The 16,292-nt window shown below is 36.0% G+C and overlaps 2 protein-coding genes and 1 long non-coding RNA gene across 4 annotated transcripts; 1 reads left to right on the top strand and 2 right to left on the bottom strand.

The window, feature by feature from the left end:
• Positions 1-770: 770 nt before the first annotated feature.
• On the bottom strand, positions 771-8,289 carry LOC113684495 (uncharacterized). The gene is made up of 8 exons (XM_089197747.1): positions 8,142-8,289; positions 7,457-7,575; positions 7,074-7,106; positions 6,767-6,838; positions 6,539-6,597; positions 2,451-2,494; positions 2,132-2,330; positions 771-1,150 (listed from the first exon to the last, which is right to left on the bottom strand). Exons 1-8 carry the CDS (start codon positions 8,227-8,229, stop codon positions 1,117-1,119), a joined length of 648 nt encoding a protein of 215 aa, XP_089053873.1. The 5' UTR covers positions 8,230-8,289; the 3' UTR covers positions 771-1,116.
• LOC149050005 (uncharacterized) lies at positions 3,392-4,464 on the bottom strand. Its single transcript, XR_016183953.1, has 3 exons — positions 4,458-4,464; positions 4,156-4,320; positions 3,392-3,668 (listed from the first exon to the last, which is right to left on the bottom strand). It is a non-coding gene; the product is annotated as an uncharacterized LOC149050005 (long non-coding RNA).
• Positions 8,290-8,318: 29 nt separating the features above from the next.
• Positions 8,319-15,667, top strand: LOC113684501 (non-selective voltage-gated ion channel VDAC2). Of its 2 annotated transcripts, XM_089197746.1 has the most exons (12): positions 8,319-8,714; positions 8,827-8,959; positions 10,771-10,840; positions 10,959-11,008; positions 11,440-11,524; positions 11,775-11,842; positions 11,978-12,030; positions 12,754-12,864; positions 13,096-13,212; positions 13,340-13,379; positions 13,615-13,725; positions 15,307-15,667. In XM_089197746.1, exons 3-12 carry the CDS (start codon positions 10,774-10,776, stop codon positions 15,454-15,456), a joined length of 852 nt encoding a protein of 283 aa, XP_089053872.1. In that variant the 5' UTR covers positions 8,319-8,714; positions 8,827-8,959; positions 10,771-10,773; the 3' UTR covers positions 15,457-15,667. The 2 variants fall into 2 exon arrangements, with proteins under 2 accessions (XP_089053872.1, XP_027057680.1); XM_027201879.2 differs by lacking the exon at positions 8,319-8,714 and having other exon boundaries at positions 8,910-9,052.
• The last annotated feature ends 625 nt before the right edge of the window (positions 15,668-16,292 follow it).

Below are 16,292 nucleotides of genomic sequence, written 5' to 3'. Positions count from 1 at the left end.
TACTGTTAGAGTTAAGTGCAATTCAGTTGTTACTGACACTGCTTCTTGCATCAAGTTTTGTTTCTTTGTTTACTTGCCTATACACCAAAGAGACAAAAAAATCTGTGACTTTATTACCATTACTCTGTCTGGTCTTTTTGGGGCATGGCACAGTTGGTTTTCAAGTCTACACTAATCTCACTTTTTTTCTCTTTTTTAACCAAAGACACTCATTACAGATAGTCACCTAGAAACCTTTAGTACCCACATATTTAATTTTTCCCACATAAAGTGAACAAATAAATATTGATGGATAGTTGTTGTCAGACTGAGTGTGATCAATTTTGGCACCTTGGGAAGATTTAAAGGTACTTTAAATTAAAAGAGATGTATGGACCATATTGTTAGTGCACTGGAGTCAGGATTCATGCCTTAGGTTACCATGTTGTGTACCTGGGTAAATAATTCTCAGTGCTTTTCTCCTCTCAAGACGAAAATTATTTACCTTCCAACTGTTTGGGAAACCTTGTGACAAAATGTAGGGGTAAACCTGTGACAGATTGGTACTCTGTTTACGGGGTAGTCACAACACTCCTTGTCACATCATGCAAATCAAAGAGATGATGTGAAAGGAGTAGCCTTCTGGCTTGAAATCTAATGTTTCCAACTCAAATTGCCTTATCTTCTGAGGTGCACCCCAGTAACCATGACTTTTTAAAATGAAACACTAAACAAAACTTGCAAGAGAAGGGAAAAGATAGCAACTAAGAGACAGTGAACTTGCCTTTCTATCCCATTTTTTTCAGTCATTTTATTATTTAGAAGGTTCAGATGTAAAATAAATTAGTTATTAAATATTTCACTTTTTCATTTTTATCCAATGTGACAAAATATCAAACATCCTTTTGCATGTCAAAATCTTCATTTCAAATTGTGAAATCATTTTTTGTTGTTGAACTTCTTTTGTTTGTATGTTAATATCACAACATAGCCCAGGAATATACAAAAATTGTCACAGAAAAGGGAAATGGAACACTCAAAACTAGTCACACTATTGCCTTGGATGCCTATATTTCTGTACATCCCAACAGGTTTTCCTTCTTTTTCTTTTCTTTTCCTTCTTTTTTTTTGCTGTTGTTAAAGATCTTGGTCTGCCCTGCGGCTTTGAAGTCTACAATAAGGAAAGAAAATTATATCATATAATTTTAGACTGATTTTTTAATTTAGGTCCCACCATCTGCCTTCAACTGGATGTTGCATTTCTTGCAAATCAAGCATGAAGCTTTGATTCACTAACAAATATAAGGCCACAGAGAGGAGGAAGCTTAGTTATGGTGTCCCTAATACTACACTTCTTGTTAATCTGATTTTAATAACAATAAGCAACTTAGTTGTAATTTATAACTATTTTCATTACTCTTGTAACCTTTCTTACTTATTTAACTTCTTGAAACTCAATCATCTAAAATACTTCCTGAAGTTCAAATGAATTAAAGAAGTATGGGTTTTGTCTTGTCATGAGCAGGGTACAAACAAAAAATACTGAGTCTTCATAAGCACTTGAACCCCAAACAGTCACATTCCATGCTCTGATGCTCTATGAGTGAGGTACAGAGAACTCTATTTTGGAGTGTATCAGGCCACATCTATGTTCATGTCATAATATGAAAATGAATGATTATTAACTTTGGACTGGGGTTAGTCATAGCCAAAGATAAATTTGTAGCATGAACTTTTTAAAATATTATCTGCTCTAGTGCCATGCAACCTGTAAGATACATACTGTATGACAATAATCTGGCAGCTCTGCATGTGTACCACCCTACTTCTATTGCAGGTTTATTTTCAGTTCATTTCTTTACTATTATTATAAGTAGTTCCATTTCATTGTCAGTAGCAGTTTGTGATAAAATTATTATTTTCAGTGACTAGAAAAAAAATTGGACATAGTATTAATTGTGGAACCTGCCAACAGAGCTTCTTGGAATTTGATAACTGTCTTTCTAAAAGCCCAGTTCCCAGCCAAAATGGCTTATAAAGAAGAATAACACTAGTAAGAATGTGGGCACTTTTTCTAGCTCTCTTCTGTCTGGCTCCATGATTAATCTTCTCTCTCTAACTCATCAATAATGAAACATGAAACAAAACTTACGATGAGGAACTGGATGAAGCACCAGACCAAGGTTTACTTCTAGGACCTGCTGAATGAGGCCTAGGTGTTGTTTGTCTCAGGGCCTCAGAGAGTGGGACTCTTTGAGGAGTTGGTGTATGGGACCTGAAGGACCTTGAATTAGATCTGCTTGAAGATGTCCTGTGTCGTTCACTTCGACTGCACATTGGAACCTGGTAATCTGTTTAATGTCAGTTACCAGTATTTTAAAGTTAGAATTTTAATCCAAAGACATTGAAAATTAATAGACTCAGTGTATATCTATGTTATAGAGATGGTCACCAGCATTTTCAATACACACCTTGACCAGCTTCATCTGGTTGTTCATCATTTGGTCCTGCATACCTACAAAGATTTCATGGTAATAAAAATGGGACTCATCAATTGAAATCACTGATGATATTATTGATAAGTTGCTGTGGAATTATAAAACATGGAATTAAAAAGTTGTGACATTTTCAATTAAATAATGAATGATGTGCAAATGTAATGTTAGTACCCTTGCGAAATGGCTTTTGGAATTCCTAGGAATTCCTAGGATTTTCCTAGGAATTCCTAGGAATTTATTCCTAGGAATTCCTAGGAATTCCTAGGAATTCCTAGGAATAAAGGTGTGAATTTTCACGGTAAATTCGGACTGGGAATTCCTAGGAATTCCTAGGAATTCCCAACCATAACAACTCTGGTTCTAAAAACCTAGAAATTCCCAGAAATTCCCAGAAATTCCCAGAAATTCCCAGAAATTCCCAGAAATTCCCAGAAATTCCCAGTTTATAGCCAACAGGACTTGGAATTCCTAGGAATTCCTAGGAATTCCTAGGAATTCCAACTCAGAGAACCAATGACTTTCCCTGAAAAGCTGTAAATCTAAAAAATTCCTAGGAATTTCTGGGAATTTCTGGGAATTTCTGGGAATTTTCGGGAATTTTTAGGAATGTTTAAGAATTACTGGGAATTTTAAGCAAAAATTTGAGGCTAATGATATAAAATAAATACTTTAAATAAAAAAAAACCCAGGTAAAATTCAAGTATTCAATGAAATTTATTTAGAAGCTTAATTAAGGCTTACATGTAAAATATTTTTGATTAATTAACATCAATGTGTGGTAATATTAGGATGGAATTTGATTTATTTTTCTTTTCTTGAAAACTTCATACAGATTAATCCTCAATTACAGCTATTCATATAAAATAGTTCTAATCAATCATTAAATTTGGTTTGACACAAATTGTGAATAAAATCTGTGGATTCTTTTCCATAAAATACAATATCTTAAGTTATATTTGAAAACCAAGCACTCTTGGGAGTGAAGGGGCTAATTACAGACAAATAAAATTGATTTTTTGATTTAAATCTTGTTGTAACTGTAACAATAAATTAGAATGAAGTTATCCTAAACTGCAAACTTAGCTGCTGTTTGTACTGTTTGTATTTTTTTTCCTGGGCTCACAATGAGTTGGCCTTGAATGAGGTTGTCAACAAGAACCTTGACCATTTTGTATCTGGATTCCTTGACATCTGAATTTGAAAAAAAATAATATATTAAAATATGTATATTTAAAGCTCAGACCAGGCTTTTAAGATGGCTATGAGGAAAAGGGCATTCATTGGATTCTCAAATTGAGAAATCTCTGTTATATTGAGTGACTTTTATATTGGAGTTAGTACATCTCTCTCATTGATTTTACTAAAAAAGGGCTGAATACATTATTTTGTTTTTACCAAGGAGGGCTTCTTTATGTACTAAGGTTTGTTTAATAACAGTTCCTATAATGAATCTTGAATGTTCCCAAACGTGACTAGAGGAATCTTGAAACCTTACTGATAGGTTTATTTCATTGTAAAGCATAAGCTTAAGAAACTGCGGCATGCAAGTGACCGATTCGATTCTCAGAATTATTCTAGTTTCAGTTGCGCCGAGCGTTATGTAAGCTTAATTCAACCCGCTACATCTATTCTTTTATAAGATTTTGATCACGTAACGAATATCGCAATTTTTACTCACCACAAACTTTCAAAATCGTAGCCTTACAGATGGCCACTCGACCCTTGTTTGTACCAGTCAATATGTCAACTGTTGTCCTTTCTTTTAACTCCACGGCGCCAACGACTTTCTTTTCTTTTACAACACTCACGCTATTCTCGTTTTCCCATTGAACCACAATAAAAGCTATCTTTAGAAATGTTATATTAAGCAAAACAGTTGAGAAAAGCGATCAAGCGATGAAAAGTACATTCAAAGATGAGCGCCAAATGGAGTCGTCTTTGTTTCCGATCACGCGCATGATCACGTGGATCGTTTAGGACTTGTCATTGGCTAGAAAAGTGAATCCACTGGCTTGCCGATTGCAGTGTTAAGAGAAGCGCCCAACTTTATTTTGACTTCTCCGACCGGTTCTCTGCTTCTAGAAGATGGATAGCTTGGTGATATAAATAAAGATGTGTTTGACAGATATTTCTCAGAATCGATCGTATTACAAATGCACGATTTGTGGCCGAAAGTTGTCGAGGAAACAAAGACTCGAAACTCACTTGAGTTGTGTTAATGGCCAAGGTGAGAAATAACACAAGCCAATCACAGTTTTGAATGCGACTACAAATCGTCTTTTACCCTCATATTTATAAAAGAAGGATACCACATTCGGAAATATAAGAGATACATAGATGATCCCAGTGTACCAGTACCTAAATCTAAAAAGCTTGACCGTAGCAAGCGTTCAGCAACACGTTCCAACACCGCCATCTCGATTCCTCAGTCAGTCGTTTCCAATGAACTTAAAGCAGTATTGACAACAGAGTAGAGTGCGTCTTACAAAGGAGAAACATTTGTACAAGAGACAGGAGTAGCTATATGCGATTACAGAGGTGCGTTGGAACTCTGGTCCACAAATAGTTATGCACTACCCGAAGTATAAAACAATCTTGTTGATAGCTGACAGACAGAGAAGAACAACAAGTAAACTTAAGAGCTGTTATTATTGAAGTGTGACTATCACTTTTCATTTTTATATAAAGAAGGACTTGTAATTTGCACCAAAAATAAAAAGATGTAATATTTTTTTGGGAGATCCAGTGATTGGGACATTTAAGAAATTAAGTTATGAAAGGAAACTTGATTGGTACTTCTCACTACTAACAAGTCTTGTTGACAAATATTTTCAGATCAGAGTTTCAAATAAAGTAAATTGAAGACGTCATGTAAAAGGTGTTTTTCCTCTAAGGGAACATTGACTACCTCTGTCTTGTCTGCATGCCAAATGTTTGCAAAGTGTGTGGATGATCCACAAGTATTGCAACTCTTACAAAACATTTTTGCAAGAGTTCCAATACTTGTGGATCATCCACACACTTTGCAAACATTTGGCATGCAGACAAGACAGAGGTAGTCAATGTTCCCCTTTTCTTATAAAAATGTTTTGTAAGAATAAAAACAGCAAAACAAATTACAGCAATTAGTCATGAAAATAGAGCAAAAAACTGAAAAAAAAAGCAGCAACAACAATCATGAAAAAAGAAAGATTAATTAGGTGTTGAATTTGTTTGTCTAAGGCATGAAATTTCTGCTAAAAGTATTGTCAACAAAAAGTCTCTGACAGCGTTTGAGGCAACTGAGTTTGACTGTTCCAAGGTTTTCTTACAAAGGCAACCAGTAATGTAGGTTAGGGAAGTAAGATAACAATGTAATTATTGTTAATTATTGTGGAAGATGGCAATTTCCATTTAACATAACTGACAGCTGGTTCATGAGAAAATCCATATTAATGTAAAGATTTACTAAAACTTAGTTTGAGTAATAAATTTCATGATCTTTAAGTTATAAACATGTACATGTATGTATATCTCTTGGTAAGTTTTGTATAGCATACCTTTTATTGAGCCAAAGTTTTAAGCCTCTGAAATTACTCTTTTTCTTAAAACCTTCACATTCAAGGTATTGAGAATTTCTTAGAATTTATGTGGACCTCAGGGTATTAAAATTGCCTCAAATTCAATTCCCAGAAATTCCCAAGAGTTCCACACTTCTTAAATTATAGGTAGTTTGTAAAGCTGAGAATTCCTAGGAATTCCTAGGGATTCCAAGTCCTCACAAAACTGGAGTCTTCCTTTCCCAGAAATTCCCAGTAATTCCAAGCTTTTTAAATCAGAGTTAATTTGCATAGTTGGGAATTTTTGAGAATTCCTAGGAATTCCTAGGAATTCCTAGGAATTTTTAGGAATTCCTAAAAATTCCCAGAAATTCCCAGAAAACTGGGAATTCGGTTTGCAAGGGTCATTTGCATAATTGGGAATTTTTGAGAATTCCTAGGAATTCCTAGGAATTCCTAGGAATTCCCAGAAAACTGGGAATTCAGTTCGCAAGGGTAATGCACCATTAAAAAAAAACATACCAAGGATTTTGATAAAGATGAGTATGTCTGTCCTCTGTAGCTTGTCTAAATTCACCATGCTGTCAAATAAATGCAAAGGAGAAAAAAGTTGAAGAATTAATTTAAACTGATAAATGTATGTGGCAGTGCAGGGAAAGGTTACTGAAAAATGACAGCATACATGTGATCTGAACCTAATTACATAAATGCAAGAAGTACATTTGAATCAGAGAAAGTTTCTGTCATTACCTTGATTTGGTGACCACTCCTCAAATGCCGACGGTCTTTGTAAAACTGAAGACCCCACCCAATTTCTCCAACCTATATTAGTAAATAAAGAAACCCTTTATATATGACAGTAGCCTAATAGGCTAGATAGATAGATAGATATGTGACAATTATTTGCAAGGATTTCATTACTATTACTATACCCTTAATGCATCAATATGCATTTCAGGGTACGTTGTCCTTACTCTCATTTGATTTCAAAATTTTAGTTTTTTAATTTAAATACCATTTTTGCCATTCATACTTGTTTCACACCTAAATTAGTTACCTTGGCAGACTTTGGCAGAGGAAAAGCACAGCCCTACAGTGAAATAATATGACAATTATTATTGAATATGATTATTATTTAAATTATAGATCCTTACAACAAATCATCAGCCCCTTTCTAATCAATGTACCTTGAGAAATACCACTCACCCCTGAAAGAAAACATCGAAAAAACACAAACTGACGATATATTCATGCAGTTAAATATTTTCCCAGCCTCCCACAGGGGGCCTTTTGTCCTTCCCACGGAACCCTATGGAATTTACACCATAATGGTTCTCTTCTGTGAGGTACTGTATACTTCCTGAAACAGCAGATAATGATCACAATAATTTTTTTGCTAAATTATTCACCCAAACCACTAAATGAAGGTTGTAACCTTACCTTGGATGGTCTCCATAAATAGTTCAGATCACTAGACCCCTCAGGAGACATTGTTCCAATTCCCACATAAGTATTGGGATCGAGGACTGCTGTATCGTGATCCCTGATGCCATCAGGACCTTTCAAACAAAAAAAGAGAAAGATATCAGCGAGTTCACCATAGAAATAGAACATAATTTGGTCTTAATGATGGAAAAATCTTAAAGATGTATGAACCCAGCCGTGCAATAGAGGTTACCATCAGTCAAAACCTTAAATTTTTTAGAGCTTTGCACACGGGCCCTCGTACAACAAAGAATGGTAAATACAAGAAATCGGTTGCATATACTGCATATAACTTTCTGAAAATGCATCGTAGCATCACTAGACCAACGCAAGTAGAACAGAACCCTGAAGTGCTATTTTTCGAAATAGGAGACCGGTTCCACACGCACATTCCTTCATGAGGTCAATCAGTTTATCTCCACCATCTGCATCTGTGTTTCTCTCTTATCTGTCAAAACTTTAGTCAAAACTTTTACAGTGCTTAACTTTTCGGGCACTCTGAGCTCGACTTAATTCCGCAAAGATAAAGGAAAGTTTGCGCTCGGTAAATAATGTAAACACGTGTGGCAGTAAGAGACATTCCGAAGCTAAAGAATTTATTGAACCATTTCTCCTCAGTTATATCTTTGAAAAGTTTTACCTGTAAAAAGTACCTCTCCACGGCCAATGTATGGGTTGTAGTATTTGTCGGAACCTCTCCAAGACAGGACGCTTGCCTTTTCTACCATTTTGTGATTGTTTCTGAATGTCTGTGGCCTCTAGCTGACCTAGACGCTGTTGCTAAGCAACAAAGTAACCGGGAGTGCAACAGGTCGTCGGGTGTCCCGCTGTCACGCAATCAGTAAACAGATGTAATCATCTGTTCATAAGAATTTATTTTCAAGAGTAATTTTTTGCAACTTTCCAGCAATAGCAAGAAAGCTCTCTAGATTCTAGGACGATTTGCTCTTTTGAACTGAACATTGACATTATCTTTACAATTTCAGGACAAAGTTCCTGGACTACGAAATATCTAACCTGTCGCGCGAGTAAGAGGGTCTTGTAAATATTTTCATTAAAGGAGGAATTAGGACTTTGCCCTCTTGGGTCGGGTGAGCAGCTCCCTGAAAGTCACGCATTCATTGTAAAATTTCGTTGGGATTTTCTTAAAGCTACGTAATGCAGAAAGCCAATTGACGCTGAACGTAGCGGTTGGGATTTCGCTGAAATAATGGTAATTAGTATGCTCAATGAAATTAAATGAATGGACAAGCTACTCGTTATGTGTGGTCTCTTAATTTATTTGTTTGTTTTGCCTTTCTTCCTCAAATTCTTTCATTCTTTAGATTAGTACAGTTGGAGACGATTACACCACGTTGCCCCTGCATTTTAGTTTCAAGCTCCCCCAGCTATATCCGCGTTGTCCGCCAACTGTAGCAGAAATAGCAAAGAGTGGGTATTAACTGCATCCGCCGGGAGGTAAGATTTCTAGCTTTATTTTAGTGTATCGTCCACAAAGCGTGATAGGAGAACTGATCCCACACACTATTATTGATTTTGAAAGCGTGAAAGGTGAGAAACGTGTATTTCTAATGAAATCGTCGCGCTCTTGGAATATCACCCATGGCACATGTTGCGCGTGGCCAATCGAAAAGTTTTTCGATGATTCATGCTTAATTCTTCGGTTGAGCGACATAAAAGATTGCTTGCCATTCTCCAAGACTTTGATCTTAGCAAGTGATGTCTTGTCCCATCTGTCGTTTTAATTGTAATTGTCGTGCCCCATGAAATGTAACCTGAAAGCAAAATATTGACGAGAAGACGCCTGCTCTATCCGAGGGAGTTGACGAAACTGACGTTGCAATACTCACCCTACTCTTTCATCATTATTCGACCTTACTTTGAAGATTTGTGATTACAAAAAGTACACTCGTAAATCAGCAATATGAGCGTTTATGATAACCGTGAATACTAAAATTAAATCTACTTGCCCAACCGGCGATTTCACAGTTACATGTTGTATTGGTATTTCTAATGGCTTACGCGTCAGTAGTCTTATATTATTCACGAATATATGTATGAAAAATGCACGAAATTATTTCAATACCTTTTCAATTTTACTCTTTCAAAATGCAAATTACGATATGGTTGTTACTCAAATCGAACAGTGTGTGGTCTCACCATTAGACACGTTTGCAAAATCTTATCAATCTTTGCTAGCTTCTTTACGATAATTTTATTTCCTTTGACAATTAGTTGTTCACTCAGATGATTATCTTATCCTGGAAATTTCCATGTCTCTTATGGACTACAGCTATGAGTGTTTGATTGTGAACAAGACTTGTGTATTCTCAATCCTTACTTTACTAACTTGTCAATGGTGAAGTATGCAAATTCCTCAAGTAGATGAGAAAGTGCTTATGTGGCATCTCAACCTTTCACTTTTTTTACGGTTAGAATGGCTGTAGGTAAAAGTGGGAACCTAAGATATTCCATGAAAATACTGAATTAATATTAAACATAACTGAGAAATAGTTATGGTAGTATTGTTTTGCATACAATTAAGGGTAGTAGAATATGCAATTAGTTGTGTGTTCTTCAGGATCTTGAACAAAATGTACTCTTTGTGTAAAAGCAAAACAGGATTTTAGTTTATTAACAACTTGATATTAATATGTAATGGTTAATAGTAGTAAATGATAAAACACCTTTTTTATATCTCTTTTTTTCACTTAATTACCTCTGGCTTATGTTGGAGCTGACAAATAGAAACTAGCAGAATAAATTTATAACATCACCTAAAAACTTGCCTTATGTTTTACAATCTGACTGACTGACTGATCCCTTCCCCTTTCCTACATTTTTGTCTAGCAAAGAAGTTAGGGTCAATTTAGTTGAAAGCAGTGAAGTGAAGGCTGGATAGAGATTAATGTGTTTAAACTCTGATTGGCTAGGGCTCAATATTTGGGCAAACTTGACATTAAGTTGTTGTTGCAAACTGTCCTAAGGAACATTTGCTCCCCATGGAGTGGATACAACTTTTTTTCTCAGTGATTGTGTGATCACATACATTAATTCAACCTTATTGGAATTTTTGTGACCAATTTTGAGGGGAAAACACCATAGGGACAAAGACTTCCACTGATTTTTGTGCTGATCACAAAGAGAATTAACAGTTCCACCTGTTCCCTTCTCATGCAATGTTGTAGTGTTTTATCATTCTTCAGAGCTATATGAACAACTACATGTATTTTAAGAAGTTTCACTTTTTTTATCCAACTTCTTTGTAGAAAATGTCTGTTCCACCAAAGTATGATGACCTTGGTAAAGAGTCCAGGGATGTGTTTGGAAAGGGATACGGTAAGACAGAGCCAAATGTAAGAGCTGTTGGAAATTGTCAATTGAGTTAGCTTGTCACTTTTGGTAAAACCCGCTTCACAGCATCAATTTGTCAAAATTCTGTTACCATCTGTTTTAGGATTTGGGTCAGTCAAGCTTGACTTAAAGACAAAAACAAAAAACAATGTGGTAAGAAAAATGGACTTGTATGCATGAAGTTAAATTTTAATCTTACTTTAACCCTTCAACTCCCAGACCAAATTTGTAACTCTCCTTACTGTCAATCATACAATTCTTCTAATGCTAGTTCAGAGAATTTAGTATTGGAACAACTAATTATCCCCAAATTAATAGTTTCCCTTATTCTCATCACTTGTCTAGTTGATATTTTAAGGAGTCTTGGTCACTCATGGGAGTTAAAGGGTTAATGAGCATTACCACAAGTATTTGTTTGTGTATGTTACTATCTTTGGAGTGATTATGTTGGTCACCTGACATAATAACTTTGGACTTTGTTCAAGATCATGTTATAGTTAAGTTCTTGTATAACTTATTTTAAATGTAATAATAGTTGTGAAGTGTTTTCTCTACCAGCTGATACACTGTTTTTTCATTATAAGGAATTTGTAACCTCTGGTTCATCTAACAATGACACAGGAAAGGTGTTTGGTAGTTTGGAAACAAAGTACAAATATGCGGATTATGGTAAGCAAACAACTAGAGCACCTAACAGCAGGCCAAGAAAACCTTCATATGACTCTGATAAGATTTAACTAAATTTTTGAAGCTAGTTTAGATGTAACTGGGTTAGAGAAATAGGCTTGAGTCTAACCCATGCTCATTAGTATTACGAGACTTGATCCCTAGGGATGTATTGGAGGTCAATGTGTTTTTAATTTGATATGCTGTAAGCATATGTTCTTACAAGAGGTGTTGAATGTTTTGTGTTCAATAGGTGTTACCTTGGCTGAGAAATGGACAACAGACAATTTCCTGACCTCGCAAATCACAGTGGAAGACCAGGTACATTCAGTTTTTAGCACTGATATTCTATGGTGTGTACATTTCCATGATCTTGTGGCTAGATGTGACTCATGGCATATAAGCTCTGCCTACTGATAGTATAAGCAGGTATTTTTCTATTCTCTTTTGTAACAGATAGCCAAAGGACTCAAATTGGAATTTGACACAAGCTTTGCACCCAACACTGGGTGAGTGTAGTACTAAATACTGTTGTCCTTTATGGTGGTTATGAATTGTAAAAACTTTGCATGTGCCCCATTTTTAAAGGGTTAAGCTTCCAACTCAAGGCTAAATGCCTCTCCAGAATCTATCAAACTTCCTCTTGGTAGTAATGGATTTCTATTGAAACACACCAGGTAAATTGGTTAACATTTACCCTGAAGAAGTTTTACTGTACCATGCATTTGACTTTAATCAATGGAAAGGGTCAGCAAGCTTATTGGTTTGTTGTGGTTCAGCAAGTCTGGAGCTTTGTAAGTTCTGATCCAGCTCTAATTTTATTTTCCTCACTGTCATATTCATAATCACAATCTTAACCCTTCAACTCCCATGAGTGACCAAGACAGAATTTTTCCCTACAATATCAATACAACATCAACCAGATAAGTGATGAGAATAAAGACAAATATCAATTTGGAGATAACTAGGTGATCTAATACAAAATTCTCTAAACTAACATTTAAGAATTGTATGGTTGACAGTAAGAAGAATTACAAATTTGATCTGGGAGTCAAAGGGTTAAGCAAAGGACATGAAAATCACTTTGGTTTTTAATAATTATATCAGAACAGGAAAAAGTTTCAACCACACAATCCCAATCTAGTAAGGAAGTTAATCCCTATTTGTATATGGATTTAATATCAACTTACCCTTTTTATTGCTGATTCAATTGCAACCTGATGCATGTTTAGGAAGAAATCTGCCAAGATAAAGAGTGCTTACAAGCAGGATTACTTCCATGGCACTGGTGATGTTGACTTTGATTTTGCTGGTCCAACAGTTCAAGCGTCTGCAGTTGTAGGGTAAGTGTTTCTCTGCAAAGCTCTTTGTAAAAAAATTGGCCTTTGGGTCCATAGTTGTTTAGTGTTGAGCTCAAAATATAGCTAGAACCCAAGAAACAATTTGACTGCAGTGCAGTAGAACTATCAAAGGATTTGAGCTGCAATGTAAGATTTTTGCAACTTTTTGCAACTTGTTTTGTTATCCAGGAGGTACATATATTTTACTCTTGCATGATGTTTTTGTGATTCCAGATATGAAGGCTGGGTGGCTGGTTATCAGGCTGCTTATGACACTGCCAAGTCTAAACTGATTGGCAACAACTTTTCCTTTGGTTATCGAGGAGGTGACTTCCACATTCACTCCTCTGTGTAAGTAAAGTTCTTTCCTGTTACATGGAATCTTAAAAGGGCAAGACATCCCCAGATTCATCTGATCAGAAAACATCAAAGGCTTGAATGAATCTGACAGGGTTGACCAATTTGCTTTTGTTTCTAGGAATGATGCCTCTAGATTTACTGGATCAATTTATCACAAGGTAAGGTATCTTGGGTTTACCAAATGGCATCCTAACAACACATTTTCTTAAATGAGGTTCTTAAGTGAGGGAACTACAACAAGTTTTAAAAGCATAGAAAAGTCAGCTGGAGACAGCTCTATTCCCCCAACCCTCACACGAAAATCTTTTCTTCTGTGTTAGTAGCTCTTCACAAGAAGTTAAGGAGGCTACAAAATCAGTGACATTGATGATGATCACAACAATTTGTTTTCAGCTTAGCAGCAACCTTGATGCTGCAGCAGAGCTCAACTGGGCATCTAGTAGCAGCAGTACTTCATTCCAAGTTGGTTGCAAGTATGATGTAGACAAAGATGCATCTTTTAGGGTAGGTAAACTATTATACTACTGTGCAATGTGGCAGCATTGTTACCAAGGGTCATGCCTTAAGTACATATACTCTTCTGACTATGAAAATCCTTTAAAACAGTACCATGGCAGCTTTACATGGTGATACATTGTTATTACTCTTAAGGTTACTTCCCACCTTCAGAGACTGAAAAGGTTGATTTTTCTTTTATTTGACTTACTGAATTCAAACATTCAACCTAATGTTTCCATAAAAAAATTTCTGAAATCTTTAAAAGCACCCCAATATGTAGGAAATGTATTTTTAAGTAAAAGTTAATAAATCAGAAGGTGTCATAATCTCAGACCTGGGTGAATGCCCAGAGGGAATTTTTGTGGCAACTGCTCATTTTTAGGCTCGTTTTTTCATGTTATTTCCATATTTTGTTTACATCATGCACTTAACAAAATTCACATGTGGAAGCTCTTTGCTTATGAAAAGACCATTGGTCATGGAAGGAAAACATTGGTTAAAAAAAACAACAACAACAACAAAAAAAGAAAAACAGGCCCAAAGAAGAACGACAGTGTACCATTCTGTCACAACACAATAAAAATTACTTTATGAAAGCCACTAGTACTGGCAGAGCTCCATGCTGGCAACCACACAAGGTTTCCTTTTCTTTATGCAAGTACCAGCCTTGATACAAAAATATTAAAAATTGCCCAGAATTGTGGTTTTGAATGCTGCCTGTGAATTAGTTATCTTGCTGCTCAGCACATTTTGCAGTTTTCCCATTTTTGCTGTGGGTTTTGCCTTTGCCTTTGCCTTTGCCTTTGCCTTTGCCTTTGCCTTTGCCTTTGCCTTTGCCTTTGCCTTTGCCTTTGCCTTTGCCTTTGCCTTTGCCTTTGCCTTTGCCTTTGCCTTTGCCTTTGCCTTTGCCTTTGCCTTTGCCTTTGCCTTTGCCTTTGCCTTTGCCTTTGGCAACTTTGCTCATAATTGTGTCCTCCGCTGTAACGCTTCCCTGAGCAATTAAGATTAAAAAAATATATATACATGTCTGCAATGGGTTACTTTTCCTGGGAAATCTTGATCCATTGTCATTGACACCAGGAGGTCGCATTGTCCCATTGGTTTGCTGTTTCAGGAGAGGAGATAATCTCCTGGCATGGCAAGTGAGTGAAGTTGTAGGTTATATAGACTGGAGTGATTTTCATCAAATTTTGCTAAAACATTCCAGGAATAATGACAAATGGAAGTGTGTCAAAAAATGTTGATATTTGAAATATTTGTCCGAATAAGACTGTGCAGTCATCTTGCTGCTGCTGTGGCATCCAATACCCGATAAATTCAATTGAAGAACCTTTGGTTGTTTCACACCTTACCAGCTCCTGACACTTCCTTAATAGAAAAAAGTTTAAATTAGATTTTTATCATAATTTGCAGTTATAAAGCTTTCTTCTGACGTATTGTGAGCTAGGATTTTAGTGAAACGAGCATGCATACAAATTTTTTCCTGAAGGACACCTGTGAAGGTGGGAAGTAACCGTAAGTGGTTAGATCTCGTTCATATGGGAAAACTTTTTTAAAGCAAATTTTTACTCTCTGCTCTTTTCAAAGGCTAAAGTGAACAACAACAGCCAAGTGGGTGTAGCCTACACCCAGCGTCTTCGTGATGGAATCAAGCTCACTCTTTCTTCACTGATTGACACCAAGAATCTCAACCAAGGAGGACACAAAATTGGTCTGGGTCTGGACATGGAAGCTTGAGAAGTTGGCAGTGAACTTTTCTCCTACAATAAAACAACTGCTGAGTGAAGCAGTGTGTACTGAAATTTAGTTTTTTTTTCATTCAGTGTGAGAAAGCTTCTGCTTTACAGAGCAAATGCTTTAAGGGCTAAAATATGTGTAAAGTCAGGCATGCATGCAATTGATTTGTTTTGAATAAACTTCAAAGTAACCTGTTGATTTCTTATCCCAAGTGTTGTCTTGTGAATTTTTTGATACTGCTAAACTCCTCTCAGGAGATATGATAATTGATTGGTTAAAGCCTTATAGGTAATAACATACAAGAGTAATCGAGATGTTGTGCATTTATGTAGGGTTTAATTTCTCTTCTGTGGTTTTCGTTGTAATTATTTGGTCTTTTGTTTGTGTGTTTATCCCAAAATTAAAAGAGGAAGTGTTGTTGGTTCCTCTCAGGGATATGGAGCCTTCCAGGCTCACTTGAGCGTAACAATGGTGAATGATGTTGAAGCTGACATTTGTGGAGACATGGGTTATCTTTGTATTACAGTTGAATAGTTTTCCAGTTAAATGTGACTTTTGGTGGTCCCTCGGGAAGGAAATGAAAGGAGTATTTTCTAAGAAATTGCATCAGATATAATCTCGCCTCAAAGAAATGTCACATCCTACATCATTCGAGGGGTAGAGAGCAAGAAATATCTTAAAGCTATGGTCTTTTATGTGTTGAAAAAAATGCCTTGAAAAGGAAGTGAACAGTTTATTCAAGTGTTCTATCCAGTCTTCGACGTCTTGAATGTATTCAATGTCATCTTTGGACTCTTGGCCAATTTCCAGGTTATCATGACATCTAGCCAATGTTT

The sequence above is a fragment of the Pocillopora damicornis genome, chromosome 2, assembly GCF_964200805.1.
Source record: "Pocillopora damicornis chromosome 2, jaPocDami1.2, whole genome shotgun sequence".
NCBI classification, from domain to species: domain Eukaryota; kingdom Metazoa; phylum Cnidaria; class Anthozoa; order Scleractinia; family Pocilloporidae; genus Pocillopora; species Pocillopora damicornis.
This window is presented reverse-complemented; position numbering and strand designations above follow the sequence as displayed.